This window comes from Lathyrus oleraceus, chromosome 7 (assembly GCF_024323335.1).
Source record: "Lathyrus oleraceus cultivar Zhongwan6 chromosome 7, CAAS_Psat_ZW6_1.0, whole genome shotgun sequence".
Lineage (NCBI taxonomy): Eukaryota > Viridiplantae > Streptophyta > Magnoliopsida > Fabales > Fabaceae > Lathyrus > Lathyrus oleraceus.
In genome coordinates this window covers 286039239-286059623 of record NC_066585.1, presented here as the reverse complement: position 1 = coordinate 286059623, position 20385 = coordinate 286039239, and the positions used below count along the sequence as shown (strand labels likewise).

At 38.8% G+C, this 20385-nt stretch overlaps 1 protein-coding gene across 1 annotated transcript; it reads left to right on the top strand.

The window, feature by feature from the left end:
- Positions 1-7672: 7672 nt before the first annotated feature.
- Positions 7673-11667, top strand: LOC127100457 (probable nucleolar protein 5-2). Its single transcript, XM_051037659.1, has 9 exons — positions 7673-7849; positions 7959-8055; positions 8312-8353; positions 8504-8683; positions 8779-8943; positions 9895-10095; positions 10356-10853; positions 10926-11060; positions 11143-11667. Exons 2-9 carry the CDS (start codon positions 7978-7980, stop codon positions 11494-11496), a joined length of 1653 nt encoding a protein of 550 aa, XP_050893616.1. The 5' UTR covers positions 7673-7849; positions 7959-7977; the 3' UTR covers positions 11497-11667.
- Positions 11668-20385: the final 8718 nt, after the last annotated feature.

Genomic DNA, 20385 nt, shown 5'->3' with positions numbered 1-20385 from the left:
TGACGATCTTACCCTCTATTGGATATCTCAGCTTTTGATGGAGAGACGAAGCTACAGCACCTGCCCCGTGAATCCAAGGGCGTCCCAGCAAGCAGGAATAGGCAGGACGGATATTCATTACGTGGAAGGTAGTGTTGAAGACTTGAGGTCCTATTTTGATAGGGAGAACCACTTCACCATGGACAACACTCTTCGCACCATCGTAAGCACGCACCACGATGTCACTAGGCTTCAGTTCAATGCCTTTACAGTCAAGTTTATCGAGCACGGCTTTCGGTAGCACATTCAAAGAAGAGCCATTATCGATCAACACATGAGACAAAGTGATCCCTTTACACTCAATGGAGATATGCAGGGCTTTATTGTGATTCTTTCCCGCTGGTGTCAGGTCAGCATCGGAAAAGCCTAGGCCATTGTCAACAGTCAGATTAGCAACATAGTTTTCAAATTGATCGACGGATGTTTCCTGAGGTACATGAGCAGTCTTCAAGAATTTTATCAAGGCATGGGCATGAGATTCAGAAGATAACAACAAGGATAACATCGAGATCTTAGACGGGGTATGCCCCAACTGTTCTACAACATCAAAATCACTCTTGCGAATGATTTTCAGCACTTCTTCCATTTCTTGTTTGGCAACATCTTCAGTAGTAGCTTTGACTGGTGTCTCTGACTGAGAAGGGTTGACTGGTTCCTTTCCCCGGTTTCCGGGAACTGGAGGCGAGATCTCTGGAGAGAAGATCCTTCCGCTTCGAGTAACTTTACTAGTCCCAACAATGTCATTAGGATTAGCTGAATTACCAACTTGCTTTACGCCATGGATGTAAACATCGCCTCCATAATTCCACGGAATGGCTTTGCTTGAAGAATACGGTACGGGGCCAGGTGCAGTAATGATTAGGGGAGCTACCTTGGGCTCAGCAGTAATCTTCACGGGTATTCTGGGAGCAGTAATCTTCACTGGAACTTTGGACCTTGCAATCACAGATATTTATTCAACATTGTTTCCCGCCTTAGGAATCTTTTTGAAGAGAATGGTATGATCGTCCATCAGCCGTTGGATACCACCTCTCAACTTCAAGCAATCATTGGGTCGGGATATACAGAGATTGCAATTTTCTGCACATCCTGGAAATAAACCAGCTTGCAACAGCTTCTTCTTGATGGCCAAGAGGGGAGATGCTAAGTCAGCTACATTGGAAATATGAGAGTAGTCATCCACAGCGTTAACAGCCTTGTCATGATTAGGCATAGGTGCAGTGATGACATTAGGAGTTTCCAGAGGCTCGAATTCAATTTCCTCAGCGTCGATCATATCCTGAATTTTGTTCTTCAACAACCAACAATCGTTGGTATCATGCCCGGGGCTATCGGAGTGATATGCACACCTGGCATTGGGATTATAACGAGGCGAAGTAGTGTTGACATTTGCAGGAGGACCTCTGAGAGTGATTAAGTTTGCCTTTAGCATACTTTGCAGTGCCTGTGCCAAGGTCATATTGATCTTGGTAAACTGCCTTCTTGGTCTGTCTTGTCTGTGCTGGAAGTTTTGAGCTGGCGGGGCTGCAATTGTAACTGCTCCAACGGCATGGTCACTATTTTCCTTATTACGACTTCTTTGACCGTACACAACATTTGATTCATTCTTCCCCTGATAGGACTTTTTGCTGCTTGCAGAGGTAGCTGCCTGTATCTTTCCACTTCGAATGTCGTTCTCCACCCGTTCACCTGTCAGTATAAGTTCAGTGAAACCTGATGAAGAACTTCCCAGTAGATGGCTGTAGAATGGGCCAGTCAAGGTGCCCATGAACAGGTCTACTAATTCTCGGTCAGTCATAGGGGGTTTGACCCTGCCGGCCAAATCTCTCCATTTCTGAGCGTACTCTTTGAAGCTTTCTTTAGATCCCATAGCCATATTCTGCAACTGTAGCCGAGTAGGCGCTAGCTCAGAATTATACTGGTATTGTTTATAAAAAGCTGTTGCTAAATCAGTCCAGGTGCGGATGTCAGAACTTTCGAGCTGATAATACCATTCCAACTGAGTGCCAGACAGACTCTCCTGGAAGAAATGGATTCATAGCTTCCTATCAGTGGTATGCGGCTGAATCTTCCTCACATAAGCCCTCAGATGCATCTGAGGACAGGACGCACCATCGTACTTAGTGAAAGTGGGGATCTTGAATTTGCGAGGAATGGTCACATCGGAGACCAGACCCAAACTTTCGAAATCCAGACCGGGCACCTTCTGACCCTCCATGGCTAGCATACGTTCTTCCAGCAACTTGTATTTATCATCTCTTGGAGAGTACTGTTCATTTTCATAGTCTTCATCGTCATCCTCAGGGTTGGAAGGATCAACATTCTCATCTTCGGAATCCGTCCCCTCTTCTGGGCCATTCAGAATTCTAATCTTGATTCCTGCAGCCTGTCCTTTACGCCTCCTTCCCGGGTTAATGTAACTCACAGGTTTCGGGTCTTTCTTCTTCTCGAGCAAGAGGGCCTTCAGTTCTTCCTGCCCCTTGGATAAGCTCAGCATCATCTCCTGGAATTGAGCATTCTGAGTCTGGAGATCTTTGACAGTTTGTTCGAGAGCCATTTTTCTGTTTGAGAGGCAGACCGTGAGAATATGGTCCTTTAGAATACCTGTTATGCAATGTTATGTGATGCATGAAATGTTTTCAAGGACTTTTGGAATTTAACTTTGCGTAAACTACCAAAAGAGGGAGATTTTTATTAATAATTTCTTTGATCAATGTTCATTACAAAAAATAAAAGCTCAAGCCTCCCAGGGACGGCTTCTTTTTGGGCGAAGATATGTATTGAGTCTTCGTTCCTCATTAAGCTGGCTGGTGAGCTCTAGTACTTTCTTCCTTTCTGCATTGAACTGGGCTTCAAAAGTATCCCTTTCCTCTCTCAACTGGGTCCAGGATCTTTTCAATTCATCAACATCGGTAGGCATATCTGGATAAGGAATGATCTGAGAAGTACTTCCTTCAACTCCTGATTCAACAATCAATGGCCCGACCGTAAGATATGGCATGACAAGTTCACGAGCTCTGGCTCGTACCCATCTGAGATAAGGCTCCATAGGAATAGAATTTTTCTGTCCTAAAGTGCTTCTTTTCACCATGCCCCAAGCTCGTACAAACCTTTGACGGAGACCTTGAGAGTCGTCGTCATAATCAAACACAGTGCCTTGAATAATTACCTCGTGTGGACCATCCCTCCGCGCATACCCAAACTGACGTAGAGATAAAGCTGAGTTATAAGTAATACCCCCTCTTATCCCCAGGAGTGGTACGTTAGAGAATTCTCCACAACGGTCAATGAGGATAACATTTTCTCTGAGATTAGAACACCAACGGATGTCTGAATGGGAGAGTGCCATTATCCTTTGAGACCATTTCAGATTTTGATCATTCTTCAAGACTGATTGAGGAAGGTGCGAAATAAACCACCTAGACAATAAGGGTACGCAGCACATGAGAGTCCCTTGTCTCTTCATAGTACGGGTGTGAAGGGAATGCAAGACATCTCCAAGCAAGGTAGGCACAAGGTTATGAGTGAGGAATATCTTAATAGCATTCATGTCTATGAATTGGTCTGGATTAGGGAATAACACCAAACCATAGATCAGTAATGCTAGGACATCTTCAAAAGCCTGGACATTCCTAACTTTTAGGAATTCTCGGGCCTTATTCATCAGAAATTTGGCAAGTAAACCCTTAACTCCACTTCTTGTTACCCAATTAGTTTCAATGTCAGACTTTGTCATGTGTAAAGCTGCGGCAACTTCTTCAGACTTCGGAATCTTTTCCAGACCACTGAAAGGTATTTGATCACGGATAGGTATCCCAAGCAACTTGGAGAATTCTTCTAGTGTGGGTACCAACTGATAATCTGGGAAAGTAAAGCAATGATGTTTAGGATCGAAGAACTGGAATAGGACTCTCATCATATCTTCTTTGAAACCAGTGGTAACCAAATTGAGGAGATGACCATGTTTCTTGTTGAACTGAGCATGATCGGGAAGTTCTGACACTAAATCCTTGAGTTGAGGAGAGATCGTTACAAGATTGATCCGGATAGTCTTCCTGGAAGCCATAACCTGTTTAACAGAGCAAAGCTAAATCCCTAAGTCCTTGAAATGGTTAGTACAATGATGTTATGATGTTATGATGTTATGATGTTATGATGTTGTGATGTTATGATGTTATGTAAGTAACAAACACAAGCAAGTCACACAACAATCATTCCTAGGTTTTAAGGCTTGCATGAGTTCCATAGGTAAATACCCTCTCCACTGAAGTTTGGTTGGTTCAACTTGTCCTAGAATAGTAACCGGGTTCTAGAGGGATCTCAGATCATCGACCTTTCTTTAAGTCCACTTCAGTGCAATGCCAAGTGGTTGACCGAAGCTTCCCTAAAGTCCAATCTCAAAGAGTGTAGTATCGAGTATCAACCAACCCCAGTCGGAACCGAAGTCAGTTATCTCACTACTTTCTAATGGCTAGGATGAGTCAATTAGGGTTCTAAAGGTCTGGTTAATGCTTTGATGACACCACGCGAATGCCAAATTTTTCCTCAAGTAAACATGAGGAACATCAGGACATCCAAAGTGTCACATTAACCGTAGCCATCATTTTAACCATTCCAGTATACGCCGGATAGTCGCGATGATCTATTGCTACTTACCTAAGGTACACTAGATCCGGGTGTAGGATCTTTCACTCAACAACTCCCTTAAAAGAAGGAACAATTAGGAAAACATAAATGATTTTTTTTTTAAGGTGACCTCTCTTTAATATCCCCAGCAGAGTCGCCAGTTCTGTCATACGGTGAACTGACTTTTATGTGTTTTTAATCGCAATGTCGCGGTTAGCAAGAGTCGCCACCGACTTTTCTTTTATCCCATAAGGAAAGGTGGAAAAAAACAGGAAAGACCTTAATTTAGATTCTTAGGTTCGGGAGGTACATTATACAAAGGGAAGGTGTTAGCACCCTTTGTATCCATGGTTATCCATGGGCTCTTAATTGCTCAATCATTTATGTTTTTCTAGTTTGAAAAAGTGTTTGAGGAATGTGTAGGAAACGTTTTGAAAAGGAGAATTTAACTTTGTAATGATTCTTGTATGAATGTATACAAAGTGGTTATCTCGTTTAGTTTTGAAAGTCGTTTAGAAAAATATAACTCGGCAATGATCCTAGTGCGGATGTATGCCAAGTGGTGATTTTCTAAAAAAGATGTTTGGAAAAGTGCGAGGTGTGAAGAGTCTTTTAGGTTATGAATGAGCAATTAAGGGTTATACCTATCCGAGGTCTTTCCGGGCATCTCCTATCCTTATGAGGGTAAAACTGTCCTTACTATTGAGAAGTAAGTAGTTTTATCCTTTGGATGTAAAAGGGTCATCGTAGGGTCATCGATTGGTCATTGAAGGCAACAGTTGTGAGGATACCTTAGCATTCGAAGGGACGATCATCATTTAACCGTAGGCTACACCGAAGGGTCATCGAGGGACAAAGGCAACATTCGAGGGACTATGATGATTTAACCGAAGGGTCTTTGCTAAGTGTATCCCCACATTCGCGGGACATGACCATAATACCGTAATCGTGGGGTGACAAAGAGAGGTCCAAGATCATATATTTAAAGGCAAAGTTCTACAATTAATTAGGTAGCCGTCATCAAGTAGGTAATTAGGTCCATATTAAAACCGATACATTAAGAACAATTAAGCCATTAGGGTGGATCTTCGCCATAAAATTAATACATTAAAATCAATTGAGTAATTCAAAGTGAATCTCCATAAGGGTATCCCACACATAAGGTGGAATACCTGGCCGGCCGTTTCTTCGAGAATATGCAAGCCTTTACACAATTCAACACACGGATTAGAGCATCGAGATAAAGTAAAATTGAAAGTCGCACCACAAAATAAACACAACAGCCATAAAGTCAGGCCAAATCATGCAGAATTATAATGAGTATTGATCAGATAAACATAAGGCAGAATAGAAAAGAAACAAAAAGGCCACTGCTTCGTTCGCTCCTGCTTCGCCTAGCGAAAGCTCAGCGAATGCTCGCTGCAGGCTCGCTTAGCGATGTGCTAGCGAGCGGCCACGGGTTTTGAATTTGATGGCAGCATGATCTCCGGAAACCTGAACTTTTATGGCATTGGATTACAGGCATAGCATAGACAATTATTCAGGATATTCAGGCATACTTAAATGAAATCAAATTACATATCCGAAAACTTAATCATGATGCCTTGCATGTGTAAAGATTATCGATTAAAAGCATGAAGCATTGGTGATACGCAAACCTGTTTGTAACTGAACTTGGTATCGGATGGAGTTGGGCGGCGGTAACTTTGGTGCGGAAGAGCGGCCTTCAGGGTTTCTCTGCTCGGAATTCTCTAAGTCGATCTTCAGGGTTTCTCTGCCAGGGTTTCCGTCCGTCTTCCTCTGTCTATTTTCGTGGCTGAAGCTTGGCTATTTATAGTGATTATGATGATCTAATGGGCTCAGAGTGAAGCCCAGAATTTTCTGTTATCTGTTAGCTTCGCTAGGCGAGTGTGCAGCGAACGTTCGCTAGGCGAAGGATTTGCTCGCCTAGCGAGCAGGCTAGTTTGGGCTTTTACTGGATCTGATGCTTCGCTGGGGCGAGTGTCATAACGAGGGGTTTGCTAGGCGAAGGAATTGCTCGCCTAGCGAGCCGCTAGTTTGGGCCTTTTCTTGGATTGGGCCTGTTGTGAGCTGGGCTTTTGTTCCTTTAATGTCAGTGCCTTGCAGAATAAGTCGGAGTACTTCGAGAAATGCCTTGTAATATTAACGGGCAAATTTTGGGGTATGACACAAACCGTGCAATTTTGTTAAAAAATACCCAAACACATCCGAACCGATTGCGTTTTTTTTGCAGTTTCAGTTTGGATTGGTTTGGTTTGTGATTTTCTATTGGGTTGGTTCAGTTTTGAACACCCATAGTAGAAGATGAATATTTAACTTGCCACCCCCACGTATATTTGACACCTCAAATAATTTCAAAATTTCAAAAATGTCCTTGCTATTATTTACCAACTAAAATTTACTTTTCTTTCAAAATTTTAACTCTTACTGACGTAACAAAAACAAAAATTCCGATAAGCAATTATTCGTATTTTTGGAAATCCTTGCATTTATACCAAAAATTTGAAAATTCATACTTAAAAAATATCGAAAATTTCAAAAACTCCAATAAAAAATACCATAAATTTAAAAAAATCCAGTATTTCCCTGAGAAATCTTAAATCCATATCGAAAATTGTCGAAATTTCCGAGAAAAAACACAAAAACTTCCACAAATTTAAAATTTTTCGATAATTTTGCATAAAATAAACAGTAAATTTCCATAATTTTCGATACAGACTAAAAATTTCCGATAAAATTTATAAAATTATAAATTTCTAGAATTCATCTAAGAATATAATAGTAAAATTGCTCTAAATGGGGAGTGACAGGTCTAAGTAGGGGTGTCAAGTTAAATTTTGGTAGAAGATGGCTTTGTTTTATTTTGGGGCCTTGACACTGTTAATGGGCTAGTCTTATTGAAACTAGGAACCGATTGGGCTTACAAGCACTGATAGCTCGTTATTACACTATTCATTTTCTCCACATCTTTATTACTAATATTAAATTATATATATGCCGCTTAAATCAGCGCCTCCTTCTCTTCGAGTTGTACCTGTATCTTCAACAAACCCTAATTTAGGGTTTATGCCTCTAAAACCCTCTTCAATATCAAAATCCCAAAACCCGATTTTGAATCGTGCTACATCAACCCCGTACGCCGCAACACTAGTCTCAACTTAAGGTGAATGCTTCTTCCTTGTCTCGATCATCAACGAGTTTCGTTCTTCTTTTTCTTTACTGGTGTTGGAAAAGTTATCGGTTATATGGTGTTTTTTTGCGTTGTTTTTCAGGTTTATTTAACGTGATAAAATGCTTCTACTGTTTGAAACGGCCGCTGGTTTTGCACTTTTCAAAGTGCTGGATGAAGGAAAGCTTTCAAAAGTTGAGGTGATTATCTTTAAATTTTCATCACTTCACAAAGCTGTGTCTTTTATGTCAGTTTTTACTCACTATGTTGACATGTATGTATATGGTATCCGCATGATCTGTAAAGTGTATATTTTTCCCCATAGTAGCATTTCAAATTTCAAACTGTACAGTAGTTCACATTATAGTGAACCGTGCAGTGTACCCTGTTTCCGTGAACCGCTAATATCAACTGTCTATGGTCTAATTGATTTATATTTTAAATTGGTTTTTACAGGACTTACAACAGTCGTTTTCCAGTGCAGATACTGCTAGAAAGGTTCTACTCTGCATCTTTCTTACACCCTTACCAACTCAATTACACATTTTCTGATCTCAGCAATACAATAATAGAAGAGTTATACTCAATTTATTTGTATACAGCTACTTTTTTTTCTCCGCTATCTAACCCAAAGTGATGTTTAACTAGGTGGTCAAATTGAAAGCATTTTCCAAATTTGAGAATACATCAGAGGCTTTAAAGTCTGCTAATTTATTGATTGATGGGAAAGCTAGTAAGGATTTGCGCAAGTTTTTAAGTGTTCATTGCCAAAATGAAACATTAGGTGTAGCTGACACGAAGCTTGCGAGTATCATCAAGGAAAAATTGGTGTGCTACATAACTTTCCCATATAAACTTTTGACAATGGCTTACATATGATTCATGAAATACCTAACTTTGTTTATATTGTTTGATCATTTTAGCAAATCGATTGTGTTCACAACGTTGGTGTTATGGAGTTGATGAGAGGTGTCAGATATCAATTGACTGAACTCATAGCTGGTCTAGCTGTTCAAGACATGGCTCCTATGAGCTTGGGTTTGTCTCATAGCTTATCCAGATACAAGTTGAAGTTTAGTGCTGACAAGGTGTATATTGCTGTTGTTGACTCTATATATATTAGTAGTTGTTTGTCTCTGTGTTGTACTTTTTTATTGACATCAATATATCTGTCACTTAAATTGGTCTTGTGTTAATATCCATATCCTCATCTGCTATTCATCAAAGAAGTTATGCACACATATGATTACTGATTGTATAAAGTAAAGAACATCATAAGTCATAATCTTATTTCAAAGATTTAATGATAATTTGTTTTTCTTGTTTTTCTTACCAACATCTTGCAAGTAAAACTAACAATCAAGGTGTTTGGTTATTGAGAGAAGAGAACAGAGAGGTGCTGGTGGAGATCTGGTAATGATTGCTGCTGCTCATATTGGGCAATATTTTTCACTGGACAGAAGTGGTGTGGGTGAAGTTTAGAAATTTTGGAGGGCATTAGAATCAAACCGCTACTGATGCAATGTTAAAGTGAAATAATCCAGCAAGGGAGAATTGAGAGGAAGAGTGAGATTACTGAAATCTGATAATCGGATTAAATGAACATTTAGCTATGAAATCTGTTAACATCAATATATTTTTTAAGTGACAGCTTAAAAGACTAACATAACCCAGCTGTAATACAGAGAAGACTATATCTCATTGTTTGAATTTCATAACTTTGTTTTTCTTGGACGAACATTTACTAATGTTATTCATCTGGTGTATAGATGTGAAAAATGTTTTCTAGATCCCATAGTCCGGCCATGTATAAATTGTGAGCATGTTCTAATCTGAGGTGCTTTAACCTGTTGCTTGCTACTGTGCCTGGGTAAACGGGTACCTAAATGATTAGTCATCTTTAAATTGCCACATTTTGTCGTTTAGTTTGTTTGGCAATTTTAACTGATTCAAAGGCTTGTCTACATTTTTTTTTCCTGTTGGCGGATGAAGAGTTTTTGAGTAACTGTTTCTTGACCTTAAGATACTTTTTATTATAGGTGGATACTATGATCGTCCAAGCTATTGGTTTACTCGATGATCTTGATAAAGAGCTGAATACCTATGCCATGAGAGTTCGTGAGTGGTATGGTTGGCATTTTCCAGAACTTACCAAAATCATATTGGACAACATCCAATATGCAAAGGCAGTCAAGTTAATGGGTGATCGCATCAATGCTGCAAAGCTTGATTTCTCTGAGGTAAAGTTATGACTTTCCATGACATGCTCTGCCAATAAGTTTACTCACTTGCATTCTAGATACAGAGTGTATTTACTTTGAATTAAGACTTTCTGACATACCAATAACCTGTACTCTTTGTTTAACTAACAGACTTGTTAATTGTTTTTTCTTGAATGTATGTTGTTTCTTGAGACAATATTTAGTTTCATATGTTTATATGTATACACTGATACCTTTTTTATTTTAATATTTATCTTTTATCCTGAAACAAATTTCAGATTTTGTCAGAGGAGGTTGAGGCAGAGGTGAAGGAAGCATCAGTAATATCTATGGGAACTGAAATTGGTGACCTTGATTTAGAAAACATTAGAGAACTCTGTGATCAGGTTTTGTCTCTTTCAGAATACAGGGCACAACTCTATGATTATCTCAAGAGTAGGATGAACACCATAGCGCCCAATTTGACTGCTATGGTTGGGGAGCTTGTCGGTGCTCGTCTCATTGCCCACGGTGGTAGCTTATTAAATCTTGCAAAGCAGCCTGGTAGTACTGTGCAGATTCTTGGTGCCGAGAAGGCTCTTTTTAGGGCACTTAAGACTAAACATGCCACTCCAAAGTATGGTCTCATTTACCATGCATCTTTGATTGGCCAGGCAGCTCCAAAGTTCAAGGGCAAAATTTCACGATCACTTGCTGCAAAGACTGCTTTGGCTATCAGGTGTGATGCACTTGGAGATGGGCAAGATAACACCATGGGATTGGAGAACAGAGCCAAGGTACTTGTTATACTTTTAGTTGTGTTATATGGTTTTTAATATCAGACCTTAGTTACTGAAGTGTTTGTACAGCTTGAAGCACGATTGAGGGGTCTTGAAGGCAAAGAACTAGGTCGCTTTGCCGGTTCTGCTAAAGGGAAGCCTAAGATAGAAGCATATGACAAGGATAAAAAGAAAGGATCTGGAGGACTGATAACGCCTGCCAAGGTAATATTGCTTTGTTTGATGTTACTTGTAATTTTTTATTTTATTCATAGTATGTGCTCATTATTAATCTTTTTTTTTGTAGACATATAATACTGCAGCTGATTCAGTTATTGAGCCCAAATCTAATTCTGCAATGGACGAAGATACACCAGAGACTCCTGTTACGGGCAAAAAGAAGGAAAAGAAAGAAAAGAAGAAAAGGGAGAAAAAAGAAGATAAGGTTGAAGATGTTGTTGAGGAACCCGAACAGGAAGTTGTGAAAAAAGAAAAGAAGAAGAAAAAGAAGGAATCCACAGAGAAAGCAGAGGTGCAGAATGGTGACAATAATTTGAATGGAGGAGAAAAGAAGAAAAAGAGAAAGAAGAGTGCAGAGGAGGAAGACACAACTGATATGCCGAGCAAAAAGAAAGAAAAAAAGAAGAAAAGAGACGTTTAGAGCGGAATGTATGTATAGTCACCAGCTAATCAAAATGGTGACTGGTAACCATTTTTGTATACTTTGGGAGCTCAGTAGTTGTTTTGGTGTCATATTTGCTTTTCATGTTAATGCAATTTGTAGGTCTATGAATTCTTGTTTATTTAATGTTATAAATTTTGTCTTTCATAACTTCAGTGGATACATATGGTGCATTAATTACGTTTGTGAAGGGAAATAGGGTTTGCTACACGATTATTTTGTCGGTCCAAAAATGTCTAGAACAGTGTTTGAAATTTTAACTTATTGAGTCTTATAAATGATTACACATTTTTACGTTCTTACGCCATTGTAATTTTTTTGGCTGCCTTACGTTTGCATAGTTAAAAATTAACGAGTATGGTTGAATTATAGTATGTATGAAGTAGTTGGTGTTATAAATTAATAAATGAGGCTCTAAGTATATATTATCTGTTACTATTTTACACCATATTTTACATGAAGATAGAGGGAGGTTTTCATCACAAAATCTGTCTCATTCTTATAGCCATGTACTAGAGGAATGTAACGTTGTATAGAACCAGATTATATGCAAAATTCTTGGTATTATTGTAGTTCCTCTAATGATATTTTTTTTTATACTTGGCAACATCAAGAATTTGTTGAATTTGATTGACATTACATACATATATCAGTTTAAAAATAAGAATTCATTTGTAATCGATTCTAATTTTGACATTGAAAGTTACGAATTTTATTTCTCTCTTTCTCTTCCATCATCTTTTTCTTCATTCTTGTACTCCAACAATGAGTATCTAGAATTTCAGTTCAGATTTAGATCGGGAAACACGAGTGTATGTGAGGCGTATGTGATTGATTCTGGTCACTCAATTCACAGTGAATTGAAGATCTGAATCGAAACAAAATCACATTTCTTGATTCTGAGGATTGGAAAACACGACTTTTTGTGAGTTTTTGAGTGAATTTGCACAAAAACAAAGATGAACAGTGAAAACGGTAGCTTGAACAAAAAGCTTTCAGTCTTTGATGGAAATTGAAATCGATGGATGATTTAGATGCGTGTGTTGTTTGACGCTCAAGATGTTCTTGATCTCGTCAACGACGATTACGCAGTGGTTGCAACAGATGCAACTGAAGCACAAAGAACCACACATAGAGAAATGAAGAATGAGTTGTTCAAATGAGATAGTTAAGTTAAAAAAGATGTTGATAAATAAGTTTGAGATGACTTATCAAATATGACATATTTTCTAGGGATGAAGATTTTGTACTCTGATAAAGGTATAATCTTGCATCAGTTGAAGTATGAACTTGAGTTTCTGAAGAGATTTGAGCTAATAAATTGCAAGTCTGCATTCACACCGGCTGAAACAAATCATAAGATGGATTCTAATGTTAAGAGCGATGATGTAGATGCTACAACTTTTAAACAGTTGATGGGCTCATTGAGATATCTCTGTAATACGAGACTTGACATTTGCTATGAAGTTGGAATGATGAGTAAGCTTATGAACAAACCAAAGTGGTCACATTACCAAACTATTGTCAAGATACTGAGGTATATTAATGAGACTTTGAAGTATGAAGTTTGTTCCCTTCTGGTTCTGAATCTGATTCAAGGCTGACATGCTATTCAGACTCTGATTGGTGTGGAGACAAAGTTGATAGAAGATGTATTTCTAGATATTTCTTCAAGTATATGAGATGTTCCATTTCTTGGTGCCCCAAAAAACAACCAGTGGTTGCATTGTCAACCTGTGAAGCTGAGTACATTGGAGGTGCTTTGTGTGTTTGTCAAGCTGTTTGAATTTTAAACTTACTGCAGGATCTGAAGATCAATGTGAGCAAGCCTGTGAAGTTGATGATTGAAAACAAATCAACTATAAGCCTTGCTAAGAATTCACTGCTGAATGGAAGGAGTAAGCACATTGACACAAAGTTTTACTTTCTGAGAAATTAAATTTAGAGTGAAGTGCTTAGAGTTGTTCACTGTAGCACTCATAAGCAACTGACATATGTTCTGAACGAATCAATCAAGACCGAACACTTTATCTATTTGAGAGATAAAATTAATGTTGTTGATTTTGATTAATGATCGCTCGACTGTGTGAGTCGAGAATGGGATACAAACTGCAAGTGCACAGTTCTATCGCGTAGTTTTAAAAGATATCGATCCCACAGGGACTTATGAATCGATATACCGTTATCTAAGGTTACTACGTAAATCTAAGGTGAAAAATGTTTGAATGTTTGGGGGAAAAACTAAGAGCTAACTAAGATCTAGATTAAATATTAATAAAACGGATATCGGTATGTAGTTCGTCAAAACTAGGGAATCAAGTCTTTGTCGGTTTCTTGGTTTTAAAATAAATCGTTTCGGTTAACTTTATTGGTTAAAGGTTTTATCTCAAACTCTCGCTCTGTTGAATAAACCATGATTTTATATTAATGTAGCTGTCACTTATAATTAAGTCAAAAACCATATTTTGAAAGCAATAAAGTTGCAGAAACTCTTTTTAAGAAAACACTGACCGTTTTAAACACCCTTATCTCAAACTCTCGCTCTGTTGACTTAGGTTATATAATTAAATCCAAATGCTTAACTCTCGTCCTCACATTCAATCTTTAAAAATACTTTTTGGAAAAGGTCAGAATTTAATTAACTCTAAAACTTGCTCTCGCCCTGATCTAGAATTAATGCCTAACTTACACTGTCCAGTTAAAACCTCAAACTCTCGCTCTGTTGATTTTAACTTCTTTATGTCCTTTACTTTTGTAAAAAATCTTGTTATTAAACCTGTAAGTTGAGACCGTAAAAAGATTGATTCTAATTTTAAGTTTAAATAGACCGACTCAGTCTTGATCCCTTATTCTGCTTACTTTACATACCGATATCTAGGCGAATTAGCCAGACATGCTAAATAAACAAGAATACATATCGTGCATAAACAGACTCATTCCAGGCAGATAATATAGATAAATAATAAAACAAAACATTAAATAATGATTAAAGAACCTGAATGCGTAATACAATAGTCTTGAACACTCCACCACAAGCCGGTAGGATTTGTTCTTGGATTCTTCAATTAAACAATAAATTAAGCCAAGGAAATAAAACTAGAATCTAACGTAAGGTTAGATCCGATAAAAAGTTGCACAATAGTTTCCGGTGTAGAAACTATTATGCGAAAAATATCTAAATGCTAAAAAGGGAAAGGTAAATTGCAAGGGAAAAAGAATGTAGAACTTGCAAAAGAAATAAATAAAATAAACAATGTTAAGTTGCTGGAAAAGAAAAATAAGCAAAAGGCGTAAAAAGAAAATTGGCAAAGCTTCGGCCGTACGAGCGTGGAAAAACGGAGGAACCCTTTTAGGTTTTAGAGATAGCTATTTATATTGGTGCTGGTAACTGCTTTCCGTTTCCCAAGTTCTTTAACGTGGCTAAATGCACGGCGTGGATATAGGACACAAACTCCTCAACGTCTCTTCTTCAAGTCTTCTGAGGGTGTTACTTGCGCCAAAAAAATAGTGGAACGGTGTGACGCTCGTCACACCATGTGTGACGTCCGTCACAAGGCTGTTTTGCGTGACGCTCGTCACGCACCCTGTGACGTCCGTCACAGGCACATCATTGGTGACTTGTGCGCTTTGGGCTGGGCTTTGGCATTTGGTTCCTTTTCTCTCCTTTTTGCACCTCCTTTTCTTCCATTTTCACTTGTTCTTCAAAATAGACTACCTGAGACAAATAGGAAGAAAATACCACGTAATATCTCATAAAATGCAGTAAACCGAAATAAATAGTCATAGAATTTAATGGAATTAAGTCCTAAAATATGATATATTTTCGTGTTATCAAACTCCCCCATACTTAGATCTTTGCTTGTCCTCAAGCAAAAATTCAGTATAGAAATCGTTTTCAAAAATTTAGCCAGGCGAAGTTTCAAAACACACATCAATTCGCAATAGGTTGCAAATGGATTTTGTTTAGAAGCAGTCTGAGTTTAATCTTGACATCAACAACTACCGTTACAACTTAGATAACCCTACCTTATGCAAATCAGTTCAAGTGATGCCATTATAGCTATCCTAGTTCCTTTACTTTTATTTCACCCGCTTTCATTCTAGCGAAATCACATTAAGCCCTTTATCTTTTCGTGCACATAGTGGAGTAACCGGTTAGTGATTATGATCCGCTTTTAGCTAGAAGTTCTGGTACATAAGTCGGATAACTTCGTTATTCAGTCCATTGCAAATTGTGGGGGATCGAACCGTAGTCCGCCCTACCGAGTTCAGTACCAGATACCTACTGAACCAACTCATAATGGATTTTTCATATTGTGTTTTTGCATGATCTACAACCTTTAGATTAAATGATCTGGTAAGGATCACCTAATTTAATCAGTGCATTTCCTGATATATTCATATATTTTATGTTACTTTGGGGATCATTCACTTATATTCATCGGCTCTCCACGTAGTTTGCTATTGAGATGGTGCTGACTTCTTGTATAAACTACTCGGGGTTGTTATAAAACTAAAAGTTCGAGGAATCGGTATAATAGGTACTTATCCTGATCTAACATGTTGAGGTTCTCAGAGCGTTGTTATGGTAATGATTTTTTGTCTTGATTTCACTCAAGTTTTATAAAATAAGCAACCTTTATACTTATTTGGTGTGTTAAATTTTTGTTATGGCTTAAGAAAATTGAGGGGAATAGATAATACGAAGTTTATTCACACTCGGGACTTAACTTAAAATAATAGATTTTTTTTTTTTATATAGTAATTAAAATAACAATGGAGGGAAAGGTACATACTTGAAAAGGGAAATAGAAAGAACATGGTTTCCCCCCCATACTTAAACTAAACATTGTCCCCAATGTTTTAAGGAAATGAAATACAATATGGAAAGGAAAAAGAAACTACAACTAAGGTTGTCTTCCGCCTCTGGTTCTTGGACCTGGTGATCTCTGACGTAAGTCTAAGTTGTCGAACCTGCTGAACAACTCAGTAAACCGCTGGTCGGTTATGGCATTCCTAGCATCCTGTTGTTGTTGCATTTGATGCATCATCTGCAGCATTTCGACATTCTGTGCCTGCATACCATCGATAGCATCCATAATGTCGTCGTTGGTTGCAGGCCTTCTTCGTCGACGACGTTGGGAGGATGGGCCAGTTGTATTGCCGGAAGGGTTGAGCGGGACTGACTGTTGTGTAGGCGGATGATCGCCTTGTTCCATTTCTTCAAACTCATCTGTTTGCGGGTTTGTTTGTGAAGGCTCGGTGGTTTCGGGAGCGTTTAGATCGTAGAGGTGGCAGTCGGGGTTTGTGACATCAGTGAGGGCAGTATTTGGTAGAACAACGCTTGGGACTGCCTGGTTGTTCACCATAAGATAATATCCTCCGCCTACTCTGTTCTTAATCAAGCGGCTGGATCGACAGTAGCTGATATCCATAGATAGGGGAGGTAGGGATTCTAAAGTTTGGAGTTTATCCCCTAGGTTTAGGCCAAGTGCGACGGTGGTGATTAATCCACCAATTATAAAAGGTTGCCTGCCTCTAGCACATAAGGTGCGGAGATGATGAAAGAGAAAGGAGGCGACGTTTACCTGAGTATCTGGTTCTAAGACGCACTGGAGGAAAAATAGTTCCTTTGAGTTGACCTTGCTGTTGTTTGGCCTTCCAAAAACTGTGTTTTGCAAGATGCGGATAAAGTACCGGATAGTGGGGTTATGTATATGGGAGAGAAGGAGCTCTTCCCAGCTGTAGGTATCTATACCGGAAATTTTCTTAAAAAGGCCAAAAACACCAACTGTGTTCCAGTTTGAGGTTGGAGGGATTCTGGCGTGCAGCAGACCTTCTGTGGGAAATTGTAGCATGGTACTCAATTGGTTTTGGGTTAAGGAGTACTCGGTGTTGAACATCCGGAAGGTTGCGGTACCGGTTAGAAATTCGTCTTCACCGGCGGGAGTGGTGTAGTCGTATGAACTTAAGAATTCTAAGGTTAGGGATGGGTAGGTGGGTTGATTATGAGTGCAAAGGAAGGTTAAGTTGGCTTGACGGAGCATCCATTCGATACCTTGGAGTAAGCCTAATTGTTGTAAACAAGGTAAATCGGGGTACCTGGTGGAAACGACGCCTCGCTGTTGGAAACGCTCGAATTGCTCCCTCTGATAATTGTCATCTACGGATCGGAAGATGATATTTCCGAAATTCTGATTTCCCGCCATTGTGATGAATTTTGAAGGGATGATTTGGAAAGAAAAAGAAATGTATTTGATAGGAGAGAATTGTTTTGTGGTGAATGAAGGAAGGTTTGATGGGTATTTATAGGAGAAGAATTTGGAAGGTGGAAAGAAAAAGTGGTTGAAAAGTAATTAAGTGTGGTTAAATGAAAAATGAATGGGGAAGGTAAAAAGTTAAAGGTGTAACGTTCGTCTCCAACGGCTCCTTAACGTTCACTAGTCTGAGGAGTGTTACGCTCGTCACAGGGGTGTGACGCTCGTAACAGGCACTAAGCGTGCCGTCCGTTATGCATAGTGTGACGCTCGTCACACATTCCTTTTTGGAAAGGCTTAGTGGCGCTTCACAGAATTACTTTGGTAGCGTATTTTAATGTTTTGTTTTGCTTATGATCAGTTTAGTCTGCGATTTAATTTATTGTGCACGCTTAATCTGCTTTGTATAATAATAATTCATAGGTAGCAACAATAGAGCATAATAGCTTTTGCATAGTAAAATTAAATAAACAACTTCAATAAAAATGATCATAATGTAATACAGGAAAGGAAAACAATGAAATGAAAAAGAAATAAACATGAATTCAAATAACATTAATAAATAATCTAACTTAAAACTAAATAACTTAGAAAAATAACTAAACTCTATCCCTCTGTACGATCTCTGGCCGGAGGAGCAAAAGAGTTAACATGATGTAGCAATTCGTGAAACTGATTCGTCATACTGCTCATGTATCCTAGAACTTCGTCTCTCATGTTAGTAAATTCTCCTCTGAGGGCGTCTTGTTCTGACATCAAAGCTTCAATGGCGGTGTTATAATCAGTTCCGGGCATATGATGTCGGAGGTCAGGTATGGCTGATTCTTCGGTCGGAACAGGCTGAGGAGGAGGGTCAATATCATGATAGCCGGATGGTGTCTGAGGGTCAGATTCAGCATGAGAGATCTGGTCAACATAATTCTCATAGTCATTACAAATCTCATAATCCTGGATGGATTCAGTGGATCCAGCAGGAGTTGGGGTTTCATTCAGGTTATAGAGCCAGTTCCTTTGGTTATGAACACTAGTCCTAGGATCGGGCATGGTGAATAGGCAGAGAACCTGGTTATCAATAATAAGCTCAAACTCATCAGACCCTAGGTTTGCTATGAACATAGTGTTGAAGAGGAAGGGTATACTCATAGTAGTAATGCCACAAAAAGGGCTAAGGTCAAGCATAGGCTGACGTAATCCAATGGCATTACCTATCATAGTTATCAAACCGCCTATTCTAATGGGTGCTCGCTCATCCTGGATAAGGTGGTCCAAATTAGCTAACATAAAAGTGGCACCGTTCACTGGACGGTTCTGGGAAGCACAAAATATGATGAAGAGTTCATCACGTGAAACTGAAGTACTATTTGGCTTCTCCCCAAATAAAGTGTGGGTCAGGATCTTATGGAAATAGCGAAAGGCCGGGTTGTGTATGTTTCCAGAGAGAAACTCATGTTCTTCGGGCTCATCATTTCCAGTCAGCCTACCCCAAAAGTGTTCAAGCTCTCTATATTCAAAAAGTTCTTCCTGGCTTACAGTGAATGTATCAAAGGAGGTAGGGAAACCCAAAAGATTGGTAAAGTCTCTAATATTAAATTGGTACTCCATATTGAACATTCTGAACTGGATAAAACCTCTGCTAATTCCTTTTCCATGGCTGGGTAGATAGATTAATGAACTAAGGAATTCTAGTGTGAGTCTCCGGTAGGTGGTGAAATGTCTCAGGATAGGGGATGTCTCCCATCCTATCTGATTCAGCAAATATAGGACACTCTGTCTCAGTCCAAGGGCAGTCATAGCCCAATCATCAGCATATAAACTAGGTAACATCTCTCTAGCGGCTAGTTCTTCAAACTTTTGTTTCTGAGCCATTCCTCTGAACTTGATACCCATACGATCAATATGTCCCATCTGGTTAGTGTTAGCTAGAGAAAAGAAAACATGAGTTTAAGTCAGGATTTGGCCAAATGCCGAAAGGAGAAAAAATATTATTATTATATTTATTTTTTTTCTTTTTGAATAAATCAAGAATGAATACTAAACAGAAATTAAAAGAATAATTAAGAAAGAAAGAAGGAAATGATAATAATAGAATAATAAAATAACAAACTAATTTGTGGGTTGTCTCCCAATAAGCGCTTTGTTTAAATGTCGCAAGCTCGACAAAGAAACTGTTAAGTATAATCTATAAGTCCTGGGGGCGTTTCGTCTAAGTGTAGGATTTGCGAATCTCCATTGGTTTCCGCATAATGATAGTGTTTCAGACGTTGCCCGTTTACGGTGAACGGTTCTGTAGATTTTCCTTTTATTTCTACCGCTCCACTGGGAAAGACTTTAGTGATATGAAAAGGCCCTGACCATCTGGATCGTAGTTTTCCCGGGAATAACTTTAGTCTAGAGTTAAATAAAAGTACTGCGTCGCCTTGCTTGAAGATTTTCCTTGATATACGCTTGTCATGCCATTGTTTTGTTCTTTCTTTATAGATTTTGGCATTTTCATAGGCGTCTCTTCTGAGTTCCTCTAATTCGTTTATGTCAAGGATTCTCTTTTCACCGGCGGCTTTATAATTCAAATTTAGATTTCTAATAGCCCAATAGGCTTTATGTTCTAATTCTA